Source organism: Anolis carolinensis, chromosome 2 (assembly GCF_035594765.1).
Source record: "Anolis carolinensis isolate JA03-04 chromosome 2, rAnoCar3.1.pri, whole genome shotgun sequence".
Lineage (NCBI taxonomy): Eukaryota > Metazoa > Chordata > Lepidosauria > Squamata > Dactyloidae > Anolis > Anolis carolinensis.
This window is the reverse complement of record NC_085842.1, coordinates 292,076,992-292,103,935: the sequence shown is the minus strand read 5'-3', so window position 1 is coordinate 292,103,935 and position 26,944 is coordinate 292,076,992. Positions and strand designations below refer to the sequence as shown.

The 26,944-nt window shown below is 43.5% G+C and overlaps 1 protein-coding gene across 3 annotated transcripts in view; it reads left to right on the top strand.

The window, feature by feature from the left end:
* The window catches only part of nln (neurolysin), a 45,472-nt gene extending 20,027 nt beyond the window's left edge, over positions 1 to 25,445 (top strand). For 2 of the 3 annotated variants that reach the window (XM_008102887.3, XM_008102886.3), the window contains exons 7-14: positions 13,782 to 13,942; positions 14,530 to 14,665; positions 15,980 to 16,346; positions 17,745 to 17,946; positions 18,610 to 18,796; positions 20,948 to 21,076; positions 22,432 to 22,568; positions 24,997 to 25,445. In XM_008102887.3, the coding sequence (XP_008101094.1) occupies positions 13,782 to 13,942; positions 14,530 to 14,665; positions 15,980 to 16,346; positions 17,745 to 17,946; positions 18,610 to 18,796; positions 20,948 to 21,076; positions 22,432 to 22,568; positions 24,997 to 25,128 (1,451 nt within the window). In that variant the 3' untranslated portion in view covers positions 25,129 to 25,445. The remainder of the gene's footprint in view (positions 1 to 13,781; positions 13,943 to 14,529; positions 14,666 to 15,979; positions 16,347 to 17,744; positions 17,947 to 18,609; positions 18,797 to 20,947; positions 21,077 to 22,431; positions 22,569 to 24,996) is intronic. The other variant, XM_062972376.1, reaches the window with a different exon arrangement.
* The last annotated feature ends 1,499 nt before the right edge of the window (positions 25,446 to 26,944 follow it).

The window sequence follows — 26,944 nt, the reverse complement described above, 5'->3', positions numbered from 1 at the left end:
GTAAACACCACGGATCTTGTTCTTGTTCCTCGTTCCTTGCTGTCTTGTATTCAAGCCTTGTTTTTCCGAGAGTCAAGTTATTTCCTAGCCTCGTTCAAGTTCTTGGACTAAAGGACCTTGTCATCTCCCCTCACTTTGCCTGGCAAAGTGAGTGTTTCGGTTATTGGATTACAACTTTGGACCTTAATATTTCATATTGGACATTGTTTCTTTGGACTAATTTTGACCTTTCCTGAAAGGTCTAATTCTGGACTATTTTCTACACTTGTTTTTATTAACTTTATATACTCCTTCAATAAAGATATTAGATAGATTCTGGCCTCTGTGTATGGTTATTGGTGCCCTGCAGCCGGGTCGTGACAGTTTGACTCCGCCACCCTAAGCACCAATTAACCTAGGCCAGAATGTCTACCGGAGCCGGACCGGGAGGCCAGCCGCTCAGCTACACCATCGACAAGGAGGAAGTGGACCGCATCCGTGATAAGCTCAATGCGCAGGAGGGAGAAATAAAGGGATTGAAGGAACGCGGAATCCGACTCCCGGCCCTGGCATTGCCAACCAAGTTTTCTGGAGAAGCTTCTAAGGTTCATGTTTTCCGTCGCCAATGCCAAGCTTATCTAGAGGCCCGCAATGCCGAGTTTCCCCAAGAAGACATCAAAGTGGCGTGGATCTACAGCCTTTTAGACGGGCCAGCGGCCAACTGGGCGACGGCACTGTTCGACCAAGTTTCCCCACACCTAAGATCAGCGCAACACTTCTTGGATCACATTAAGGCGACTTGGGGGATCGAAGACAATTTGGAGGCAGCCGGCCATAAACTCCGGCGCCTCTCTCAGGGGGACAGACCCTTGTCCCAGTACATAGCCGAGTTCCGAGTGCTGGCCCACAGCACCGGATGGAATGATATAGCTCTCAGAGGACAATTTCGGGAGGGTCTCAACATCGAGATGTTGGAAGAAATTTCCAAAGTGGATCCCCCTCACTCTCTTGAAGCACTCATTGATCAATGTTTACGAGCTGAAGTCATGCTTGCCAACAGAAAACAATGGGTCCGAGGCCAGAGCGGTAGAGCTGGGGTGAAATCTCCCGCTCCCACCAGCGTCCAGCCGCGTCCAGTATGGAGACCCCCACCACCAGCCCCATACCCCAGGGGGAGCGAGGAGGTGCCGATGCAGTTGGGTAATGTGCGTCCCAGGTTAGATGCCGCCGAGAAGGCCCGCCGCCAACGCCTAAATCTCTGTTGGTACTGCGGAAACGGGGGCCACTTCGCCAGAGAGTGCCCAGCCAAAGGGAAGCCCCCCGCCCGTCTAGCGGTGGCGTCCTCCACGGAGACGAAGACGTCTGAGGCGGCTGGCGCACAGCCGGCGGGGGAAGCCAGCGACCAGGCGTAGAGAGGCTCGCCAACCCGGTCAAAAAACCCACTCAAGAGCCGCCAACCGGGGTCCTATTTCTTCTAGTGGTCACCTTGTGGTCAGCAAAAAAGGGGCCAGTCATGGTCCATGCCATGATAGACTCAGGAGCCACAAACAATTTCATTGATAGAGAGTATGCCGACTCTCTGGGATTACAATACCATGACTTCAAGAATGCCCGTGTGGTGCAAGCCATCGATGGCCGCCCCCTCAAGACGGGTCCCGTAAGCCAGTGGTCGGAACCCACCAGAATGTGGATAAGGGAACATATGGAAGAGATTTCCTTCTTTGTTACCGAGGTTCCCCATTTCCCTGTGATTTTGGGAATTCCATGGCTGACACTTCACGACCCAAGCATCTCCTGGTCCAACAGAGAACTGCAGTTTGCTTCAAAATATTGCCAAAACCATTGCCTTGTAGCCAAGATCTGCCATGCCACAGACACTGAACCCATTATCACCTTGCCCAAGAAGTACTCAGAATATTGGGATGTATTCAATGAAAAAGAGGCCGAGAGATTACCCCCACATAGACCTTATGACTGTGCCATTGACTTGGTGGAGGGGGCCCCGATTCCGCGAGGACATCTCTACTCCCTGACTGAACCGGAGCAAGAAGCTCTCAGGGAGTTCATAGAGTCAAACCTTCGCAAGGGATTCATCAGACCCTCTCAATCCCCAGCCGCTTCCCCAGTGATGTTTGTGAAAAAGAAGTCGGGGGAATTACGCTTGGTGGTGGACTATAGAGCATTGAACAATATCACTAAGCGGAACAGCTATCCCCTGCCCTTAATCTCGGACCTACTAGACCGACTTCGAGGAGCCAAGGTCTACACCAAGCTGGATCTTCGGGGAGCGTATAATCTAGTTCGCATCAGAGAAGGGGACGAGTGGAAGACCGCCTTCCAGACTAAATTCGGATTATTCGAGTCCCGAGTTATGAATTATGGATTATGTGGAGCTCCCGCAACGTTCCAGCATTTTGTCAATGACATCTTTCAGGATTATCTAGATCGGTTCTTGATCATCTACCTGGACGATTTTTTGGTGTTTTCTAGATCACAATCAGAACATGAGAACCACGTCAGAATGGTGTTACAACGATTGCGGGATCATGGACTTTATGCCAAGCTGGAAAAATGTGCTTTTGATCTACAAGAGGTAGATTTCCTGGGCTACCGCGTCTCGCCACTAGGGCTCTCCATGGATCCGGCAAAGGTTTCAGCAGTATTGGAATGGCGGGCGCCAACCAACAAAAAAGAGGTGCAACGATTCTTGGGGTTCGCGAACTATTACCGCAAGTTCATTCCAGATTTTGCCCGCTGGTCTGACCCAATCACCAGCTGCATCCGTGGGAAACAGCCCTTCCGCTGGACAGATCAAGCAGAGAAAGGGTTCCAGCAACTAAAGAAATTATTCACGTCCCAACCAATCCTTCAGCACCCAGATCCTGAAACCCCTTTTGTTGTGCAGGCGGACGCCTCCGATGTGGCAATTGGGGCTGTACTCCTACAACCGGTGGGAGATCATCTTCATCCTTGTGCCTTCTATTCCCGTCAATTGACCGCACCAGAGAGAAACTACACCATTTGGGAAAAGGAACTATTGGCCATAAAGGCAGCCTTTGAAACTTGGAGACATTGGTTAGAAGGGGCCAAATTTCCCATTGAAGTCCATACTGATCATCGGAATCTAGAGCATCTAAGAACTGCCCGCAAGCTAAATCAGAGACAACAACGCTGGGCTTTATTCTTTGAACGTTTTAACTTCCAAATTCATTATGTAACCCCAGCCCAGACCAAGCAAGCAGATGCTCTGTCACGGAAACCGGAATACGCTGCAGGACGCAAGGAGACCGTTGAATCCCAGCTGCTACAACCCGGGAACTTTGCCACGCTCACAGTGGGGAACACCAAATCCACTCCCATTGAATCAACTCCCTCTACTCCAGGGCCCCTTTGTGCTCAAGAAATCAGGGCTAGTCAGCAAGCAGATGCCTGGGCGCAGGATCAACTTCGCCAAGGACTACATTTCCCCTTTTCGCTTAAGGATGGGCTGCTTTGCTATAGAAATCATGTTTACATCCCCCCAGGACCGGGCAGGGAAAAGGCACTTCGTTTGTGTCATGACTGCAAGCCAGCAGGGCATTTCGGGCTATTCAAAACTATGCATTTGATCCTAAGAGATTTCTGGTGGCCCAAGATCCGCAAGGATGTAGAAAAATATGTCAACACCTGCCCAGTATGCCAGCGCTCCAAGACAAGAAGGGAAAAGCCCTCAGGGCTTCTGCATCCCCTTCCTACCCCATCTCGCCCATGGGAAATAATCTCTGCGGATTTTATAACTGATCTACCACCTTCCTGTGGATTCACCACGATCCTAGTGGTGGTGGACCTTTTCACCAAGTTAGCCCATTTTATTCCCTGTGAAGGCCTTCCCACGGCCAAAGAGACTGCAGATCTATTTCTCCAACATGTTTTCAGATTGCATGGATTGCCCAAGAGTTTGGTCACTGACCGTGGGTCCCAATTCACCTCTCACTTCTGGAAGGCACTACAAAAACTATTGGGCATAGACTCTCGTTTATCTTCGGCTCATCATCCTCAAACAGATGGGCAAACTGAGCGCACCAATGCCACTTTGGAACAGTACCTTCGCTGTTATGTAAACTACCAACAGGACAATTGGGCTTCCCTGTTACCACTGTCGGAGTTTGCCTACAATAATGGGGTCCAGGCTTCAATTAAGGAAACCCCGTTCTTTGCAAACTATGGCTTCCATCCACGTTTCTTTCCTCCTGTCATTGAAACCTCAGAAGTTCCCGCAGCAGAGGACTGGCTGCAGGAACTCACAGCAGTGCAACAACTTTTGCTCCAGCAACTGGACCAAGCCAAGGAGGACTATAAACGCCACGCTGACAAGCATCGCCAGCCGGGCCCCGAAATCAAGGTAGGAGACCGGGTTCTTCTGTCCACTCGCTTTTTGCCCTCCCACCGTCCCTGCCGGAAGCTAGATGCCCGTTTCATTGGTCCCTATCCAGTGGTGGCGCAACTTAACCCCGTGACTTTCAAACTCCAACTTCCGCGCTCTATGCGCATTCATCCAGTGTTCCATCGCTCCCTGCTCCTTCCGGCGGATGGTGTGCGCCCTGATGCAGACCGGCCGGCCCCCGCCCCTGTTTTGGTGGACGGAGAAGAAGAGTTCGAGGTTCAGGACATTTTGGATTCTCGCTTTCACCGCCGCCGCCTACAATATCTCATTGACTGGGTGGGTTTTGGCCCCGAAGAGCGCTCTTGGGAAGACGCTTCCACGGTTCATGCTCCTGATCTAACCCGCCGCTTCCATCAGACCTATCCCGCCAAGCCGCGGCCTCGCGCCTCAGGGAGAGAGTCCCAGTTTGAGAGGGGGCTTGAGGAGGGGGATAGTGTGATGACTCATGGGCATTGTAGTCCCATTCCTAGTGCTGTTGTGACTGACGAAGAGGAGAACTTGGGTTTTCCTCCATTTCAGCCAGAAAGGGAACCATTTCAGCCAGAAATTGAGCCTTTGCACCTGCAGGAGGTTTGTCTTCCAGAAATCTCCCAAACAAGCCCGGAGTCGAGTTCTCCCCCTTTTTCGCGCCGTAATTACATTCTCCAGCAGAAAGGAGTGCAACAGGCTAATCGCAGGAGTTTGAGAATAGCAGCAAAGCATTCAGATGATTAAGCCTGTTCCCATGAGAAATTTTAGGGAGTCATACATCTGGACACAGAGATTGACTTTCGTTTCTGGTTCCCCAGAGAAGTGTTCTCTGGTGGGGAAAACAAGGCCTATTTAGGTTCCTTGCTCCCGGAGGGATCTTGCGGAGTCAATTCGTCAGCAACTGGAGTAGTGTGTGTGGACAGCTACTCCGCTTCCAAGCCTTGTTTCCTGATTCAAGCCTTCGTTTTCCAGCCTTGTTCTTCCACGGATTTTGCCTTGCTTTCCAAGACCCAGCCTTGCCTTGTTTCCCGGATTTTGCCAAGTAAACACCACGGATCTTGTTCTTGTTCCTCGTTCCTTGCTGTCTTGTATTCAAGCCTTGTTTTTCCGAGAGTCAAGTTATTTCCTAGCCTCGTTCAAGTTCTTGGACTAAAGGACCTTGTCATCTCCCCTCACTTTGCCTGGCAAAGTGAGTGTTTCGGTTATTGGATTACAACTTTGGACCTTAATATTTCATATTGGACATTGTTTCTTTGGACTAATTTTGACCTTTCCTGAAAGGTCTAATTCTGGACTATTTTCTACACTTGTTTTTATTAACTTTATATACTCCTTCAATAAAGATATTAGATAGATTCTGGCCTCTGTGTATGGTTATTGGTGCCCTGCAGCCGGGTCGTGACATGCTGTGAGTTTTCTGTGCTGTATGGCCATGTTCCAGAAGCATTCTCTCCTGATGTTTTGCCCACATCTATGGCAGGCATCCTCAGAGGTTGTGACGTCTGTTGGAAACTAAGCAAATGAAGTTTGTATATCTGTGGAAAGTCCAGGTTGGGAGAAAGAACTCTTGTTGTTTGAGGCAAGTGTGAAGGTTGCCATTGGCCACCTTGATTAGCATTGAATAGCTTTGCAAATTCAAAGCCTTGCTGCTTCCTGCCTGGGGTAATCTTTTGTTGGCCCAGATTGTTTCCTGTCAGGAATTCCCATTTTTGGAATGTTGTTCTTTATTTACGGTCCAGATTTTAGATTTTTTTTTAATATTGGTAGCTATATTTTGTTCATTTTCATGGTTTCCTCCATGAAATAAACTGGGCTTTAAACACTAGGCTAAGAACAAGCCACGAGAGTAAAGACAAAGATGTACCCAGAGGAAAAGTGTTCTTACCATATATCAAGAGAACCACTGACAGCATAGGGAAGCTTATGAAGAAACGCAACCTATAAACTATCTCCAGCAGTGGTTCTCAACCTGTGGGTCCCCAGATGTTTTGGGCTTCAACTCCTAGAAATCCTAACAGCTGGTAAACTGGCTGGGATTTCTGGGAGTTGTAGGCCAAAACACCAATTTCAACAGAAAGGAGGGCGCCATGAAAATAAACAAAATCTGGCTATGTCACGACCCAGGCGGCAGAGGCACCAATAACCATACACAGAGGCCAGAATCTAACTAATATCTTTATTGAAGGAATATATAAAGTTAATAAAACAAGTATAGAAAATAGTCCAGAATTAGACCCTTCAGGAAAGGTCAGAATTAGTCCAAAAAAGCAATGTCCAATAAGAAATATTAAGGTCCAAAGTTGTAATCCAATAACCGAAACACTCACTTTGCCAAGCAAAGTGAGGGGAGATGACAAGGTCCTTAGTCCATAAAACTTGAGCGTGGCTAGGAAATAACTTGATACTTGAAACAAGGCTTGAACGTGGAACAAGGTAACTAAGAACAAGAACAAGGTCCGTGGAATAACTTGGTAAAATCCGTGAAACAAGGCAAGGATTAGTCCTGGGAAACAAGGCAAAGTCCGTAGGTAAACAAGGCTGGGAAGCAAGGCGAAGGCTGGATAGCAAGGCAAGGCTTGAGCTGAAGCGAGGCTTGAATCGGAGCGCGCTGTCCAGACACAACTCGCTCCGTAGGCTGACGAATTGACTCCGCGAAGTTGCTACGCGGGCAAAACACCTATATAGAGTCCAACTTTCTCACCAAAGCGGTTCTCTGGGAATCAGAAACGAAAGCTAAACTCTGAGACCAGATGTTAAACTCCTTAAAGATTCTCACGAGAACCAATGTTAATTGGCAACATTCTTAGCTGCTATCCTCGCACTCCTGCGCGAAGCTGAATCCAAACTTCTCTGTTGTTTACAAAACTCCCGGCGCAAGAACACGGGAGAAGTAGGCTCCGGGGTTGTTTGACATACTTCTGGGGCACAACTTTCTTGCAGGTGCAAGGTTTCCAGATCTGCCTGGGAAGGATCTGGCTGAGAGGAATCCAGTTCAGACTGGGAAGGTAAAAAACCCAAGTTTTCATCTTCATCAGGGATTACAATGTCCTGAGCAGGACTACAAGGCCCATGGTTCATCACACTATCCCCCTCCTCAGGGCCCCTCCCAAACTGGGGTCCTCTCCCCGAGGCGCGAGGTCGCGGTTTGGTGGGATAGGTCAGATGGAAGCGACGGGTTAGATCAGGAGCATGGACTGTGGAGGCGTCTTCCCAAGAGCGTTCCTCAGGCCCAAAACCCACCCAGTCAATGAGATATTGTAGGCGGCGGCGATGAAAGCGAGAATCCAAAATGTCCTCAACCTCGAACTCCTCCTCCCCATTCATCAAAACAGGAGGGGGGGCCGGTTGGTCTGTATCAGGACGCACACCATCCGCCGGAAGGAGCAGGGAACGGTGAAACACTGGGTGAATGCGCATTGAACGCGGAAGTTGGAGTTTGAAAGTCACGGGGTTTAATTGCGCCACCACTGGATAGGGGCCAATGAAGCGGGCATCTAACTTCCGGCATGGGCGGTGGGAGGGCAGAAAGCGAGTGGACAGAAAAACCCGATCTCCTACCTTGATTTCGGGGCCCGGCTGGCGGTGTTTGTCAGCGTGGCGTTTATAGTCCTCCTTGGCTTGGTCCAGTTGCTGGAGCAAAAGTTGTTGCACCGCTGTGAGTTCCTGCAGCCAATCCTCTGCTGCGGGAACTTCTGAAGTTTCAATGACAGGGGGAAAGAAACGTGGATGGAAACCGTAGTTTGCAAAGAACGGCGTTTCTTTTGTAGAAGCTTGAACTCCATTATTGTAGGCAAACTCAGACAGTGGTAACAGAGAAGCCCAATTGTCCTGTTGGTAGTTTACATAACAGCGAAGATACTGCTCCAAAGTGGAATTGGTGCGCTCCGTTTGCCCATCTGTTTGGGGATGATGAGCTGAAGATAAGCGAGAGTCTATGCCCAGTAGTTTTTGTAGTGCCTTCCAAAAACGAGAGGTGAATTGAGATCCACGGTCTGTGACTAAACTCTTGGGCAATCCATGTAGTCTGAAAACATGCTGAAGAAATAGATCCGCAGTTTCTTTGGCCGTGGGGAGGCCTTCGCAGGGAATGAAATGGGCTAACTTGGTGAATAGGTCCACCACCACTAAGATCGTGGTGAATCCACAGGAAGGTGGTAGGTCAGTGATGAAATCCGCGGAAATTATTTCCCATGGGCGAGATGGGGTAGGAAGGGGGTGCAAAAGCCCTGAGGGCTTCTCCCTTCGTATCTTGGAGCGCTGGCATACTGGGCAGGTGTTGACATATTTTTCCACATCCTTGCGGATCTTGGGCCACCAAAAATCTCTTAGGATCAAATGCATGGTTTTAAATAGTCCGAAGTGTCCTGCTGGTTTGCAGTCATGACACAGACGAAGCGCTTTTTCCCTGCCCGGTCCGGGTGGGATATAAACATGATTTCTATAGCAGAGCAGCCCATCTTTAAGCGAAAAGGGAAAATGCAGACCTTGGCGAAGTTGGTCCTGCGCCCAGGCATCTGCTTGCTGACTAGCCCTGATTTCTTGAGCACAGATGGGTCCTGGAGTAGGGGAAGTTGAACCAATGGGACTGGATTTGGTGTTCCCCACTGTGAGCGTGGCAAAGTTCTCAGGTTGTAGCAGTTGGGATTCAAAGGTCTCCTTGCGTCCTGCAGCGTATTCCGGTTTACGTGACAGGGCGTCTGCTTGCTTGGTTTGAGCTGGGGTCACATAATGGATCTGGAAGTTGAAACGTTCAAAGAATAAAGCCCAACGTTGCTGCCTCTGATTTAGTTTGCGGGCAGTTCTTAGATGTTCTAGATTACGATGATCAGTGTGGACTTCAATGGGGAATTTGGCCCCTTCTAGCCAATGTCTCCAAGTTTCAAAGGCTGCCTTTATGGCCAGTAGTTCTTTTTCCCAAATGGTGTAATTCCTCTCTGGTGTGGTTAGTTGACGAGAATAAAAGGCACAGGGGTGGAGGTGATCTCCCACCGGTTGTAAGAGTACAGCCCCAATTGCCACATCAGAGGCGTCCGCTTGCACCACAAAAGGGGTTCCAGGATTTGGGTGCTGTAGAATTGGCTGGGAGGCGAATAGTTTCTTCAGTTGCTGGAACCCTTTCTCTGCTTGATCAGTCCAGCGGAAAGGCTGCTTTCCACGGATGCAGCTAGTGATGGGGTCGGACCAGCGGGCAAAATCTGGAATGAACTTGCGGTAGTAGTTCGCGAACCCCAAGAAACGCTGCACCTCTTTCTTGTTAGTTGGCGCCCGCCATTCCAATACTGCTGAAACTTTGGCTGGATCCATGGAAAGCCCTAGAGGCGAGATGCGGTAGCCAAGGAAATCTACCTCTTGTAGATCAAAAGCGCATTTTTCTAGCTTGGCATAAAGTCCATGATCCCGCAGTCGTTGCAACACCATTTTGACGTGGTTCTCATGTTCTGATTGTGATCTGGAAAACACCAAAAAATCGTCCAGGTAGATTATCAAGAATCTGTCTAGATAGTCCTGAAAAATATCGTTGACAAAATGCTGGAACGTTGCGGGAGCTCCGCATAAACCGAAATTCATAACTCGGGACTCGAATAATCCGAATTTAGTCTGGAAGGCGGTCTTCCACTCGTCCCCTTCTCTGATGCGAACTAGATTATAAGCCCCCCGAAGATCCAGCTTGGTGTAGACCTTGGCTCCTCGAAGTCGGTCCAGTAGATCCGAGATTAAGGGCAGGGGATAGCTGTTCCGCTTGGTGATATTGTTCAATGCTCTGTAGTCCACCACCAAGCGTAATTCCCCTGACTTCTTCTTCACAAACATCACTGGGGAGGCGGCTGGGGATTGAGAGGGTCTGATGAACCCCTTGCGAAGGTTTGTCTCTAAGAATTCCCTGAGAGCTTCTTGCTCTGGTTCAGTCAGGGAGTAGAGATGCCCTCGCGGGATCGGGGCCCCCTCCACCAAGTCAATGGCACAGTCATAAGGTCTATGTGGGGGTAATTTTTCGGCTTCTTTCTCATTGAATACATCCCAATACTCGGAGTACTTCTTTGGCAAGGTGATGATGGGCTCGGAGTCTGTGGCATGGCATACCTTGGCTACGAGGCAATGGTTTTGGCAGTACGGTGAAGCAAACTGCAGTTCTCTGTTGGACCAGGAGATGTTAGGGTCGTGGAGTGTCAGCCATGGAATTCCCAAAATCACAGGGAAATGGGGAACCTCGGTAACAAAGAAGGAAATCTCTTCCATATGTTCCCTTATCCACATCCTGGTGGGTTCCGACCACTGGCTTACGGGGCCCGTCTTGAGGGGACGGCCGTCTATGGCTTGCACCACACGGGCATTCTTGAAATCATGATATTGTAATCCCAGAGAGTCGGCATACTCTCTATCGATGAAATTGTTGGTAGCTCCAGAGTCTATCATGGCGTGGATCATGACGGGTCCCCTTTTTGCTGACCATAATGTGACCACGAGAAGGAACAGGACCCCGGTTGGCGGCTCTTGGATGGATTTTTTGACCGGGTTGGCGAGCCTCTCTACACCCGGTCGTTGGCTTCCCCCGCCGGCTGTGTGCCAGTCGGCTCAGACGCCTTCGACTCCGTGGAGGACGCCGCCGCAAGACGGGCGGCAGGCTTCCCTTTGGCTGGGCACTCTCTGGCGAAGTGGCCCCCGTTCCCGCAGTACCAGCAGAGGTTCAAGCGTTGACGACGGGCCTTCTCGGCGGCATCTAGTCTGGGACGCACATTGCCCAACTGCATCGGCACCTCCTCGCCTCCTCTGGGGTATGGGGTTGGCGGCGGGGGTCTCCACACCGGACGTGGCTGAACACTGGCGGGAGCGGGGGGTTTTGCCCCGGCTCTACCGCCCTGGCCTCGAACCCATTGTTTCCTGTTGGCAATCATGACTTCAGCCCGTAAACATTGATCAATGAGTGCCTCGAGGGTCTGGGGAGGATCCACCTTGGAGATTTCTTCCAGCATTTCAATGTTGAGACCCTCCCGAAATTGTCCTCTGAGGGCTACATCGTTCCAGCCGGTGTTGTGGGCCAGCACGCGGAACTCGGCTATGTACTGAGACATGGGTCTGTCTCCTTGAAGGAGGCGCCGGAGTTTGTGACCGGCTGCCTCCAAATTGTCCTCGATTCCCCAGGTCTCCTTAAGGTGATCCAAGAAGCGTTGTGCTGAACTTAGGTGGGGGGAGGCTTGATCAAACAGGGCCGTCGCCCAGCTAGCCGCTGGTCCGTCTAGAAGACTGTAGACCCACGCCACCTTGATGTCTTCTTGGGGAAACTCGGCATCACGGGCCTCTAGATAAGCTTGACATTGGCGGCGGAAAACATGAACCTTAGCAGCTTCTCCAGAAAACTTGGTAGGCAACGCCATGGCCGGGAGGCGAACTCCGCGCTCCCTCAACCCTTTTATTTCTCCATCCTGCGCGTTGAGTCTGTCACGGATGCGGTCCACTTCGTCCTTGCTGATGGTGTAGCTGAGCGGCTGTCCAGCCGGCGCGGCTCCGGTAGACATCCTGGCCTCGGTTAGTTGGTGCTTATGGGTGGCGGAGTCAAACTGTCACGACCCAGGCGGCAGAGGCACCAATAACCATACACAGAGGCCAGAATCTAACTAATATCTTTATTGAAGGAATATATAAAGTTAATAAAACAAGTATAGAAAATAGTCCAGAATTAGACCCTTCAGGAAAGGTCAGAATTAGTCCAAAAAAGCAATGTCCAATAAGAAATATTAAGGTCCAAAGTTGTAATCCAATAACCGAAACACTCACTTTGCCAAGCAAAGTGAGGGGAGATGACAAGGTCCTTAGTCCATAAAACTTGAGCGTGGCTAGGAAATAACTTGATACTTGAAACAAGGCTTGAACGTGGAACAAGGTAACTAAGAACAAGAACAAGGTCCGTGGAATAACTTGGTAAAATCCGTGAAACAAGGCAAGGATTAGTCCTGGGAAACAAGGCAAAGTCCGTAGGTAAACAAGGCTGGGAAGCAAGGCGAAGGCTGGATAGCAAGGCAAGGCTTGAGCTGAAGCGAGGCTTGAATCGGAGCGCGCTGTCCAGACACAACTCGCTCCGTAGGCTGACGAATTGACTCCGCGAAGTTGCTACGCGGGCAAAACACCTATATAGAGTCCAACTTTCTCACCAAAGCGGTTCTCTGGGAATCAGAAACGAAAGCTAAACTCTGAGACCAGATGTTAAACTCCTTAAAGATTCTCACGAGAACCAATGTTAATTGGCAACATTCTTAGCTGCTATCCTCGCACTCCTGCGCGAAGCTGAATCCAAACTTCTCTGTTGTTTACAAAACTCCCGGCGCAAGAACACGGGAGAAGTAGGCTCCGGGGTTGTTTGACATACTTCTGGGGCACAACTTTCTTGCAGGTGCAAGGTTTCCAGATCTGCCTGGGAAGGATCTGGCTGAGAGGAATCCAGTTCAGACTGGGAAGGTAAAAAACCCAAGTTTTCATCTTCATCAGGGATTACAATGTCCTGAGCAGGACTACAAGGCCCATGGTTCATCACAGGCTACCAGTATTAAAAAAAACTTTAAAATCAGACAGTAAATAAAGAACAGGGAAATTCCAGGCAGGAAAGAATCAGGGCCAGCAAAGGATTCCCCCAGGCAGGAAGAAGCCAGACTTTGAAGCTGCAAGGCTATTCAGTACTAATCAGGGTGGCCAATTGCAACATTCACACTTGCCTCCAACAGGCAAGAGTTCTTTCTCCCACAGATATATCAACCCCACTTGCCCAATTTCCAACAGTATGCTTCTGGAACATAGCCATACAGCCTGGAAAACTAACAGCAACTCAATAATAACACCATCAGATTGTTGAATATTTTACCAGTGATAGGTACATTTGATTTTGTTCATATGCTTATGTGTGTCCTCACTTATCCCTCTTCCATTTTATTTTGATTCTTCCTTAATTTATATTGTATGAATAAAAAATTATGTAGTTTTTGCACATTTCTCCCTGGATATACCATTGACTTTGAGCAATTTATATTTTTTCAGGGATGTTGTCATACCCTTAATAATCACATTGTTAGATACTATTTTGCAGCTTCAAAATTTAACATATTTTCAAAATATTCTTATCTAATATCAAACTAGTGTGTTTAAATTTAGGCAAATACATTTAATGATTTCTGTTTTTATTTCCAAGTGTAAGAATTAAACTGTTTTTTTAATGTCTATAGCTGTTAATAGTTAACAGTATGAAACAGTTAACTATATAACAGTCATCATAACTTGTAGTTCTTTACACTTCTGTTGTCAGGAGAATCAAGTTGGTAATTAAAAGTTGCAACTCCAGTCATTTCAAATATTTTTATATTGTTCAAGGGAATGTCTGAAGAATATACTTTAATTAAATCCTGTGATAAAATGTTTTTCTCAGGTGGCCTTCCAGATGATTTTATCAGCAGTTTAGAGAAGATTGAAACAGACAAATACAAAGTTACTTTAAAATATCCCCACTATTTTCCTGTTCTGAAAAAATGCAGTGTTCCAGACACCAGGCGGAAATTGGAAGCTTCTTTTAACACCAGGTGTAAAGAGGTACAAGAGATTTGTCCTATCCGTAATAAAAGGAGGGATATAATAGGGACAATACTAACCAAGTAAGATATGTGAAAGGTCATCTTGGATGGAGGGCGATTAATAAGTAATTAAATGATGATGATGATGATGATGATGATGATGATGATGTCATGGCTCAGCTGTAAAGCTTTGCAGGTAGAGCTTCAGGTTCAATAATTGGTATTTATCAGAAAACAAAGGTGTCACTATCGCAGCCACCTATGTGGACAAATTTTGAATGTTGATATATTTCAGATTTTGGAATTCTGCATAAGGAATGCTCAGCCTATACTTATATTTATATCTAAAAAGATCAAAGGGGACTATTGGGCTCCCCTTTTTACTTTTTTTTCACAATAGCCTTATGACGTAGGTTAGGATTTGGGAGAGTCCGTGGCCCAAGACCTCTTGATCATGTTTAGTTCTGTGGGCTCTGAACCTAGGTTTCTCAGCCACACTGCCTCTCTTAAGCATATTTTAGTAAGAGTATTTGTAGTTGTTTTAGCTGTGGAAATGTATTCTTTCATTGCATGAAATGACTGGAAACTTTGCTTTTATGACTCTAGGAAAATTCTAACATTCTCCAGCAGCTGCTCCCTTTGAGGGCAAAACTAGCTGAGCTCCTGGGATACGACACACATGCCAACTTTGTTCTTGAGCTAAACACTGCAAACATCACAGACAATGTTACAGCGTTTTTAGGTATGTTTTTATTTATACATAAAAAATATTAGACACAGTAGCAAAACATGCATCATGAAAATCAGTTACTGTGTACAGAAAGAAAACTGCTGAATTGCTTTTAACGAACTCTATTAAATATAGCTGTCCACTTCAAGCCAATGCTATTGTAGAGATTTCCCAAATCTCCAATTTGTTGGAAATACCAACCTTCTACCATTCTTCTATATTAGTTATTTGTTATGTAGATAATTGTAATTGCTTACTATATTATATGTATATATTGATATGCAGTTTACCTTAACTCTATGTTGTTTGAGGTTGTGGGAGGGACTGCAGACCATGTGTCCAGATCTGGAACTATGCAGACTGAGAAGCCAGTTTGCATCAGAAGCAGTATAGTTTAGAAGTTAATACCTTATGCAATTGTCAGTGTTGGTATGCTGCAGTATATAGTCTGTGTGTATTGAGACAATGTTGAGTAATGTTTTAGACTGAAGAGAGTGATAACTGTATGCAACAGAGAAGAGACTAAAACAGGATGCTTTAGAGAACAGATTGTTTAAACTATCAGCCAATTAGAAATGTACCTGTATGCTGAATACATGAAGTTTGTAAGTAAATCAACTATGTTACTTTGAATGAAGATTACTTATTTTTGGTCTCTTGAGAGCATGATTTAAAAACCATTATATTTTATGGGAGACTAGATTATTTTGGGCAACTGAAGTAACACTTCTGAAGATCTGCTGTATATTTTGCGCATTGGCATATCTTTGTTTCTAACAGTTTTGAGAGATACCCAGGTATATCAGTCTAGCAGCTGAGAAGCCTTATTTGCCTTGCATGAATATTAGTGGATAATTACTACTAAGGAGAAGATTCACTCAAATGAGTATTTATCTCTTCTCAGGAAGATCATACTTTACAAAAGGTTATGATTATTCCAAATAGTGTGAATGCCAATTAATCTCCAAAAGGGTCATGCTTCCAAAAGGCTATGGAGATTCCTGGTTTTCCAAAATGTTATCGTCTCCAAAATGTCATGTCTTTCCAAAACAATTTTATGTGGAGAACAATCAAATCTGCAAATGTGAAGAGCCAATTATATATTCATATTTTTTCATTTTTAGTCTTGTTTTTTATTTGAATGGCACACTATGTGTGTTATGCTTTATAACATCACCGGGGCCTTCTCCTTGGGACAGTTCTGCCCTTTCAATGCTAGCATGAGAGTAATAGCCTCCCACCTCCACCAGTGCTATATGTTTTATCATATGGTATTAACCAACCTCTTACAAATATTATTTTAATTTCTTTTCTCTTTTTTTGCAGATGATTTAAGTAATAAGCTAAAGCTCTTGGGTGAGGAAGAGCGAGCATTTATTCTAAGTCTGAAGAAAAACGAATGTGAAGAAAGAGGGTTCGAATATGATGAGAAGATCAATGCTTGGGATCTACATTATTACATGAATTTGACTGAGGAGCTCAAGTATTCTGTAGATCAAGAAAAGCTGAAGGAGTACTTTCCAATTGAAGCTGTTACAGAAGGGTTACTGAATATTTACCAGCAGCTGTTAGGACTTGTATTTGAACAAGTGGATGATGCTTATGTTTGGCACGAGAGTGTTACTCTATACACAGTAAAGGATAGCTCAACAGGAGAAGTTTTAGGGCAGTTCTACTTGGATTTATACCCAAGGTAACAATCATTTCTAGTTGAAAGTGTTGTTTATTATAACAATCTTTTCAAAATACATTCATATCTTGTCTTCCTGCCAAGACCATAGTGATGAACGTAGTTTTTGCTTTATTTTATCCTCTTAATGACCCTTATGAACATAAGCAAAAGGGTGTTCACTATCCCAATATAATTCAGTGAACTTACTGGTTTAGTGTGGATTTGAACATAACAAAACTGGCTATTTGATTGAAGACAAATTTTGAAAACTGTAAGAACTGATAATGTAAACCAGAGCTTTCCAAATTGTGTGTAGCAACACATTAGTTTGTCAGTATGTCTGTGTGTCATGTAAACATAACAGAAACCTCTGAGTCTGTGAAATAAGTAATAAATTGTATCTTTTAAAAATATATAAATGAAAGGTTTTCATGAGATGTGTTGTGTCCCTATAAATTTCGTTACTACAATTTATGTATGTGTCCATAAGGATAAGGGGTTGGATTTAACCTTTGGTTTGCTAATAACACTGAATTACTGTGTAATTGTTCAAAAAGTATGTCACCAACATGAAATGTAAACATTTAAAATAATTTTAATATATTTATAAAAATAGCAGATGGTAGACACAGTTCCCCTTTTGTAAGAGTATGAATTAAGTAGAAAGTGTAGCTTTCTAGAACTACTATTTTCTAATCTATCATCTAAGCCAATGGTTCTCAACCTGTGGGTTGCCAGATGTTTTGGGCTTCATTTCCCAGAAATCCTAACAGCTGGTAAACTGGCTGGGATTTCTCGGAGTTGTAGGCCAAAATACCTGGGGACCCCAGATTTAGAACCATTGATCTAAGCTGTGTTCAAGTCCTTGGTCTATGAGACTGAGCAAAAGTAATTTCTAAATCTCCTTTGTTAGTTTAACGGTCCATAACGGAATATGTATGATGCAACTGTAATTGTCAAAAATACTGTGAGTTGGAGTGTTATCCATTATGATCCCTATCTTGCTAAAGTTTATAAAGCCTACTATTACTCTTTATTCCAGAAATCTTTTTGATTGTTACATGGAAAAGAGAGTGCTTCAGGGGATATGTCCTTAACTGTAATTGCTATGACTAAGTAGATCTTACAGTAAAATGACACACAGAAGCAGCCAGGATTTTCCCTTAAGTGGCATCATGCTTGAATTTTTAAAAAGAAAGTTGAGCATTAGGATATTTTATGGGTCTGTATTCGAAGGGATGATGACATGTTTGGATCCTGGGTACAATTGTTGTTATAAAACTACAGGGAAATGCCTCCTTGTTCTTTGCTGTTCCAGGAAAAGAAATACAAATTAAGCAGTGCTGAATGATCCAGTTTCTTTCTCTGCAAATTCTTCCCTAAACGATTATTTTGGCCCTTTCTTCCTTTTTAATTTAGAGAGGGGAAGTATGGGCACGCTGCATGTTTTGGTCTCCAACCCGGTTGCCTTTTTTCCAACGGCAGCAGAATGATGTCGGTGGCAGCGCTGGTGACCAACTTCCCAAAGCCAACCCTGGATCGCCCATCTCTGTTGCGACATGATGAGGTGAAAACATACTTCCATGAGTTTGGGCATGTGATGCACCAGATATGTGCACAGGTTAGCAGTCATCTTATTCCTGAAAAACAAACAGACAAATAAATAGGCGATCTTCTTGTTTGGCTTTTTAATTTTGACTTCCAGATTCCCAGTTGGAAAAAAAAGCAAAATCATAGTAAATGTGGATGGATCATATTTAGAAATGCTTTCAGTTTGCAGGACTTCTTTATATATTTGCTCTTTCAAGACAATACAATAATCTCATTGTCAGTGATAGACGTAATATAAACTGTGAATTAATTAATGAAGCTATGGGCACATTTAAGACTGACATTTCCTTGTCGGACTTATTTTGTTCATGTTATTATTGGTAAAAATTGTTAATGTACAAGAAAAAATATTTTAAATAGTGAGACTTAACGATTAATCTTTGGAGGCCAGAGAAAAATCTACGTTGGTTTGCTTTGAATGATTCCTGAAAATTCTGATTTGCTCCTTTGTGTGAAGCTATCACACTGGTTCCAAGTTTAAACTGGCCCAAGATATTGGCACCAGTTTAAAGTTTGGGAACTGGCTTAGATATGAACCTATGGATACTTAGATCTTTCTTACAAAATCTGTCAAGTGAAAAAGCTTTTCAGGTGTACATACTCTCTTGTGTGTTTATATCGTTTCCCTTTTTACAGTTGTATTCTTGTTTCTATTTATCCCCATCTCCCATAGACTCATTTTGCCAGGTTTAGTGGAACTAATGTGGAAACAGACTTTGTAGAGGTACCTTCACAAATGTTTGAGAACTGGGTCTGGGAGAAGGAACCTTTGCAAGAAATGTCAAGACATTATGTAGATGGAAGCCAGGTACCAGATGATCTCCTGGGAAAGCTTGTTGCTTCCAGGCTAGCCAACACAGGTATTTCCTTCTTCACTTCTGGTTTTGTTTGCTTTTGTGTATGTGGGAGAAAACTCATAACACTCTGAATGAAGCAAATTCATAAAGAGAAAACAGGTTTATAAGGTTTATTCCCCCATATGGAACACTGGAGTGAAGCAGCTTGAGAGAGAATACCAGCAAATATTCAATCTTTTGGAACTATGGAAAGTCCAAGAAGTGGATCAAAATGTACTCTTAGCCCAATTCACTTTGTGTCAACTCTAAATAGGGCTAATATTAGCTTTACCAGATGATCTTCCTGGTATCTAAAATAATAGTAGGTAAAGGTAAAGGTTTCCCCTGACGTTAAGTCCAGTCATGTCTGACTCTGGGGGTTGGTGCTCATCTCCATTTCTAAGCCGAAGAGCCAGGATTGTCCTTAGACACCTCCAAGGTCATGTGGCTGGCATGACTGCATGGAGCGCCGTTACCTTCCCGCTGGAGCAGTACCTATTGATCTACTCACATTGGCATGTGATAATAATATAATAATAATATGTGAAAATAATAGTACATAGCTTAAAAATAGATTTCAAATAAGTAATTTTCTTGAAGTAGATCTGGCTGATAATTTTCTTGCATGAGCTTCAGATGGTATCATGCGTTACAGCCTAAGAGTTACATGCTGTCATATTTGAAGAAACTGTAACACACCAATTTTGCAATAGAACACCTCAAAAGGTCACTTGCAGCTCCAGCCTACATGTACACATTTAATAGAAAAAAGTAATTATTTAAAATAGAGCATAGAATCATAGAGTTGAAAAGGATCTCAAGGGCCAACTAGTCTAACCTCTGTCATGCTGGAGTGTATGCTGCTAAAGCACACCTGAAAGATCACATCACTGTGAACACATAGTGTATACTTCTGTGAAATAGCCTTGGCTCTTGCCTGTCAAGAAGGATTCTACTGAAGATAAGTGAAGGAAATAATAACATCTCAAGTTCAGTCAAGTGTCTGATCATATCTGCCTTTAGTCTGTCTGCATGATATGTCCACTGCAATTTGTACTATTGGCTAACAGGAGGATATGGGTGTGGTCATTCTTGGCAGCTTCTTAGCCAGTTGAATACCTTTGCACTTTACTTGATTTTCTGCTTCCTTTCTTCTACATAGGTATTCATTATATCATGAGAAAGGGCAGAAAAGTGAGTTGAAATGTACAAATGTTAGATTCATTTTCATATCCCCTAGGTACAATCCAAGGAATATGAAGATATTATAATCTAATCTAAACAGGAATTGTTTGCAGGAAAGCTGTCTTCTCTTTAGCTGTGAACATTAGTATTTATGTTAGATTCCAATTACCAATACTTTCTCTTGTTGTTTTTCTAAATGTTCCTTAAATATTATAGCATGCTGAAATATATTATAACTTGCAAAGAGGCTAATAGCCTGCATTTTCATATTGGCTCTATGAAAGAGAAACTTGCCAACTTGGACAGCTTTAAAAGGGGAATGGACAAATTCATGGTGAATGGGTCCATAGTCAGGATGGCAATATGTCACATCTAGTACCTTTGGATTGGGGAGCTCTTGAAGAACACAAGATGGAAGATGTGTTTCCACTCATATTCTGTTGATGGACAACTGATTGGGCACTGTGTGAACAGAACATTAGAGTACACAGGCTTTTGGTATGATCCAACGTTGTTCCTATTACGTTCTGACTTACGATCCATAACCTCTTCATAAGCTAGTCAAAACAAGCAAATGCTGCCATATACCCATTTGATAAGGGACAAAATGAAACTGTCCATGTCACTCTTAATTCCATGTTGCCAGTGAATGAGTTGTTCTCCATAATTACCACAGTAACAAAGCAACATGGCAGGCCAGTTATGAATGAGCACTCTTCTTGTGATACCTCGATCATTGGCCTGCCATAAGGGATGATGGGTGATACACATTTTGCACCTTGACCTGTGATTCCTTGGGAAGTAGTTAAATATAGGTCTGAAGCATAATGCCATTGCTGTTTCTGATTCTGTTTTTACTGTAGACCTGTAATGATTTCCCCCTGTACTCCTTTTTAAGGCAAGGATTTTCTAGTACTCACCACATCTCACTGAATCTATTGAACTTGCATTGCCAGTTTGTGAAAAATAGTATTTTGATCCACTGACTAGGTCTTCTGACACTTCATCAAATTGTTTTGAGCAAAGTTGACCAGGCTGTTCATACTAAATCTTCTGCTGATCCTGCTGAGGAATATGCCAAGTATTGTGATGAAATTCTGGGGATCCCGGCTACTCCAGGTGTGGAAATGTAAAACTTCCATTTTCCTTTTGTTACTTCTTAGAAACATCTAATTGTATTGGGTTTTTTTAAAAAAAGTCAGAACCTCTTCTCAAATAAAATAAGGGGTGGTGTTTGTAAAGAGTTGTTTTTCATATAGCAACTTTCCAGATGGATGTGTTACTGTTTCTGTCAGCATTCTTATTATTTTAGTTCCCACTCTCCCATAGATAGAAGGTCTGTGCTGTGTTGGCATGGATCCATTGTTCTATAAATAAAGTTTTGCTCATTGAGTCACTGTTGTTTGACCCATACATAGCTGTGCAGTCCCGAAAGTCTGCTTCAGGAGTTGGATGGAAGGTGGCATTGAGAACTTCAGGCAACAGGTTCTGTAGACAAAATACACTCCCCTTCCCCAGTATTTGCATAATTGAGTGAACTTAAAGCATATCTTCACACAGCCCCAAAGATCCTCTGAAGATGCCAGCCACAGATGCAGGTGAAACATCAGGAGTAAATGCTGCTAGAACACAGCCATACAGCCCAGAAACCACACAATACCCCAGAGACTGTCCTGCTAGCCAGCTTTACAGTGTCTAGCAAACACAGAATCCTCTTGAATAAAGTGATGGTATGAGTTCCAGGTCATCTCCAAGTCTGCTGTTCTAAATCAACTGATAGTGGCTTAGTCCTCTAGTTTAGGTTACTAGCAACAACATATGGTCCAGGACTTGCCATGTGAAGTGGTCAATTTAATATGCTTTTCTGCTTCACAATGACAGTAGATCAGTAGTCTAGGGCACTGCAGGAGTTGGAAAGGACAGCTTCTAGTTACCCCCAGTGTCCATAGCACCAATTAGAGCAATTTCCAGCCACTCCCCACAACAACAAATGGGAATCAGACTCTTTTCCTACATCTGATGTTTCTGCCCTATGTTTCACACAGTGTGTTCCATTTATATCACATATACTATGAAGACTGGTAGGCTGCAGTATAATCCAGTTCCCACGTGGTCAGTAGAATTTGAACAAAAATTAATTTTTCAAAGTTTTGTACCTTTTATGTACACAATTTTTCCTTTTTATAAGTATTGTTACTTTCAGATAGCTAGTGACCTCCAAATATTGTTGGACTCCGTCTTCCCAAGTGAGACCCAGCCAACATGGCTAGTGATTATGAAAGCTGTAGTCTTTTCAATGTTCAGGGTATCACAGATTCTCCAACACTGTTCTAAGAATTTCCAAACTTTGTGTTTTGATTCACCCATGGCCAAACTTGCTTGGCTTCAGATGGAGCTATGTAAGTTCCTTTTAGCATGCATTCCACTTATGATGGGCCATGTTTTCATGGTTGTTTTTTCTATTGCTTTTAAAGGTACAAATATGTCAGCTTCCTTTGACCACTTGGCAAGTGGGTATGATGCCCAGTACTATGGATACCTGTGGAGTGAAGTTTTCTCTCAGGATATTTTTTACAACTGTTTTAAACAGGAAGGAATAATGAATCCAAAGGTAGGTAAATTTGCTACTGCAGGAGTGTTCTTTTTCAGAATTCTTTTCAGAGATAATCATGTGTGTGTGTCAAATTCAGGGTAGTTATTTGAACCAGCATAAGCAGTTGTCACAAATGGCAGCCAATGCATGTTAATGGTTGCACTTCCAAAAAAAATCTGTTTATATAGTTCAACAGAATTTAACCCTGCTCTTACAACAACAGTAAATCCTTTTCTCTCTCTTGTTAATATGTGAACCAGCAAGTAAATTGCTAGTAGCTCAAGAGTACATGTGTATATGCAGAAAGAGAAAGCAACAAGGAATAGTAAAAGAGACATTTGTGGGTAAAGGGCAATTGTGGGATTCTAGAAGTTGCAATTCAAACCTTAATGTAAAATATCAACTAAAAGGTTCCCTTGGAGGGGAGGTAATAGCAAGAATAAATGCTGTTTGTTTCACATCTTTTTTTAAAGAAAGAAAGGTGCTGTAGAATAAGAAAGGAACAGAATTAAAAATAATATGGAAAAAAACAATGAGGCCCAGCTTGAGAGCTTAATATCTTAAATGAACAGAAAAGAGGAAATGGTAAGGGAAAACAATGGGGGGCAAAGAACAAATTAAAATACTCCATTTAATTGGAAAAGACATGTGAGAATAGATAAGGCTGGAGGCGCTTCTTGAAGAGCAGAAGCAACGGAGGCCTCCTAATATCTGGGAGTAGTGAATGAATTCCAGAGATAAGGTGCTGCCAAGGAAAACGGATGGAGGCATGAGATGTCAGATGTAATTTCTGGTGTGCCTAAAAGTTTGGAACCAGGGGAACGCAGGCTCAGAAGGAGTAGGCAGAGATAAAATAGGAAGAAGGAAAGTGATGGAAAGTGAGAGTATGGGGAGAAAGGGAAGGAAACCTTGCGATGTATATATGAACAAGAAATGTAGAATGAACTTCTGAATGAATAACTGATGTTGTGTGCCTTCATGTGGATTCCAAGCTATGGCCACCCTAACATGGCCAGATGTGTTTTAGAGGAAGTTTTCCAGTGCCTTCCTGTAAGGCTGAGATTGTATATGGCTTCCTCAAGGTTACTCAATGGGCTTCCATGGCTGAGAGGGAATTTGGACCCTGATCTCTTAGAGACCTAATCCAACATTTAAACTGCTCTGGATGGATAAAAGAGTAGATAAGCATTTTAGGTAAGATTTTAAAGTGGTGTAATAATTTGACCACCTACTACACACCCAAATGTACTGCCCTAATAGAATTTGCCATACAGGTCTTCCCAATTCCGTGGGAACATATCCATGTCAGCAACTAACATCTCCAAGAATATTCAGTGGAGAAAGGTTTACATGGAAATGAACCAATCCCTGTAGAAGACAAGGCATGGAAATGCTTTGCATTGTGGATGAGATAACTGTATGCAAATCCCAATAAGAGCTAGAAGAGGAGGAGAACACCTTTTATAGGACACATGGTCATCATGGACACACGGTCATAGACCCACAAGTGTTATGAAATAGAAAAACAATAAATATGAACAATGTATGGCATACTCCTAGTCCTGCCTCTGGATGCTCATGTGTCAATGTGATAGTCTGCAGCAATGATTCCCAAATGCTGGTCTTCCAGGTGTTTAGGACTTCAACTCCCAGAAGCCCCAGCTGTTTTGGCCAGTGATTGGAGATTCTGGGGGCTGAAGTCCAAAACACCTGGAAGACCAGAGTTTGGGAAACACTGGTCTGCAGTGAGTTGTAGACATTTGGATAAAAGCTACTACTGCCAGCAGATTGCCTGTCATGTCAGGAACAGAATCAGTAGGATTCACGTTGGGGAATTTGGGAGGAAAGATAGGAAAACACAATTGGAAAACACGAAAAGCCTACAAAATGAAAGCGGCACCATCTGGAATTCATAAATTTTTGTGAACTAGGCCAGTGGAATTGTAGACTAAAAGATCATCTGATACAGCACAAAGCATTGGTCTTATAAGTGCAGAACAGGAGAAATACAGAAATATTGACTGTCTGGTCAATATGTTTTTGATAATATATTTCTTGAAGATGTTGTTTGTTTTTAGCTAGGCTAATGATGTATTAATATTACAGGTCCTCACCACAATAGGATTCTTGTGATGAAAAGACATATGTGATATTACTTTGGGGAGTCAAGGAAACATTGGGCTCCTTTGATCACTTCTTTGGTGGCTTCTAATTTGGGTTAGTGATTGCTAATGAGGCTTGAAGGCCCATGGCAGTTAGTACTGTGATGTTATATTGGGAGACGGGATAAAAGAACAGCTTTTGGTAAAACAAATACAATTGTGTCAGCTCCATTCCAAGACAATGTGTTATTTCCATACTGGGCAGGTTTCCTATGGTTTTGTTGTTGATTTAGAAAGTTTAAATAAACATGAAATATTAACCTACCCATTTTATTTTATTTTAGGCTGGAATGAAATACAGAAATCTTATCCTGAAGCCTGGAGGTTCACTAGATGGGATGGATATGCTCCAAAACTTCTTAGGTCGCAAGCCAAACCAAAAAGCTTTTTTATTGAGTAAAGGGCTATGTACTTAATAAAAACTATGGGTTCTTTGTGATCAGATGTCATCTGGGGAATTTGTCTTGGAATGCCTGTTGAATTTCATGTCTTGAAAAGTAAAGCACATTAATGTTCACCAGGAAAAAAATCTGCTTTTCTAATCTTTTTATTACTGTTTTTCAAAATCCATAATGATCAGTGTCACCTTGAAATCCACACTAAATCACTGTACTGTAAGCTTTTACTTTTTACTAGTAAATTATTTGTGGATTGTGGTGAAGTCATAAAAGAAGAAATGTTGTAATTTTCAAAATTAAGTCAATGTGTTGAATAAATGTAACATGACATTGAAGATTTTGTGGAGTTTTGGTTTTGAATATCAAAATAATCCTGTCTACCAAATACCTTGGAAATGATATATCTAAATCCCCTTGAGAAACATTTCAGTCCTTGACATGCAAACCCTTTGCTTTATATTAAAACACAGCATTTACAGAACAATACACAGCAGGGCCAAATTCAGTTAGAAAATCCCCCCACTGTCTATTTTCCTGCTCTTGGGTCTTCATAAAGTACTGAGTCTGTGGATATAACCATAAAATCATCTTGGAGGGAAATATTTCCATTCTTGGAGCCAACATGCTGCCAAAAGCCCCATCCCCAAAGACTCAGATTTGATGTCTACTTCCTTTCCCATTGCTGGCACAATATAAAGAAATCCTTCATGTGCTGTGGATATGTTCTAGACAGGAACATGGAATGATGCCGTATACCATTGGTTCATGTGGGTAAGTCTTTGCAATTCTGGGTGCATTTAGACTTAGACCAGGCCTGGGCAAACTTCGGCCCTCCAGGTGTTTTGAACTTTAACTCCCACAATTCCTAACAATTGTGGGAGTTGAAGTCCAAAACACCTGAAGGGCCAAAGTTTGTCCATGCCAGATTTAGACTGTAGAATTAATGCAGTTTGACACCACTTTTACTGCAATGACTCAATGCTAGGGAATGATGTCCTCTAGTCAAGGAGTGCTGATGCCTCACCAAACTAACTCCCAGGATTACGTAGCAATGAGCCATTTCCCTATCCCCTGTCACCATCAACCCATCTTCTCCTCACAGAGACCCTTTTGTACTCAGACAACGAGAGATCGCCTATGTATAATCTCAATTTCCAACCTCCTTTTTAGTCTGGACCCATGATAGCAGCTATATCATATATTGCTTGATACATGGATTGGACTTCAGAAGAAGTGAAACAAATATGTGTAGCATATCCATCAGAAAGGTGGATCTTTCCATTCTAACTAAAATCAACAAGCAATTCTTCTTTTGGCAAAAATAATCAGGGTGAAATGGATGCAGAAAATTATGACAGGGAAGCAGACAAAACTGGCGGTGAGGAATAAGAAAGTGAACAAATGGTTACTATAAGTGTTGGAATTACTTGTTTAACGAGGCCTTGAACCATTGCTGAATTCAGCTGTGAAAGGAAATAAGGATGATTTCACATAATTATAAATAAGAAAGCCTTGATGTCCTCTCTTCAAGCCCTTTTGTCTAACTCATTTCAAATGTATGTACCATATATTTCCCCAAGGGAAGTTAACAGTTGTTCATTGATAGCTGGAGGGAGAGAGATGAAGTAAGTCAAGTTGTACACTATCGATTGGAATGGAGTGAATCAGTGCTTTGGCCAACATACTACATGCTGCACCAGCTGCCTATGTCTTAAATGCTGGGCTTTGAAGGGTCCACAAAGCCAATGCACTATAGGAGCCTGGCTTGGAGAAAGCACCTTTGTCACAACAATTTCAAATACCCCACAATATCAAAAACAAGTCATCTTGGAGT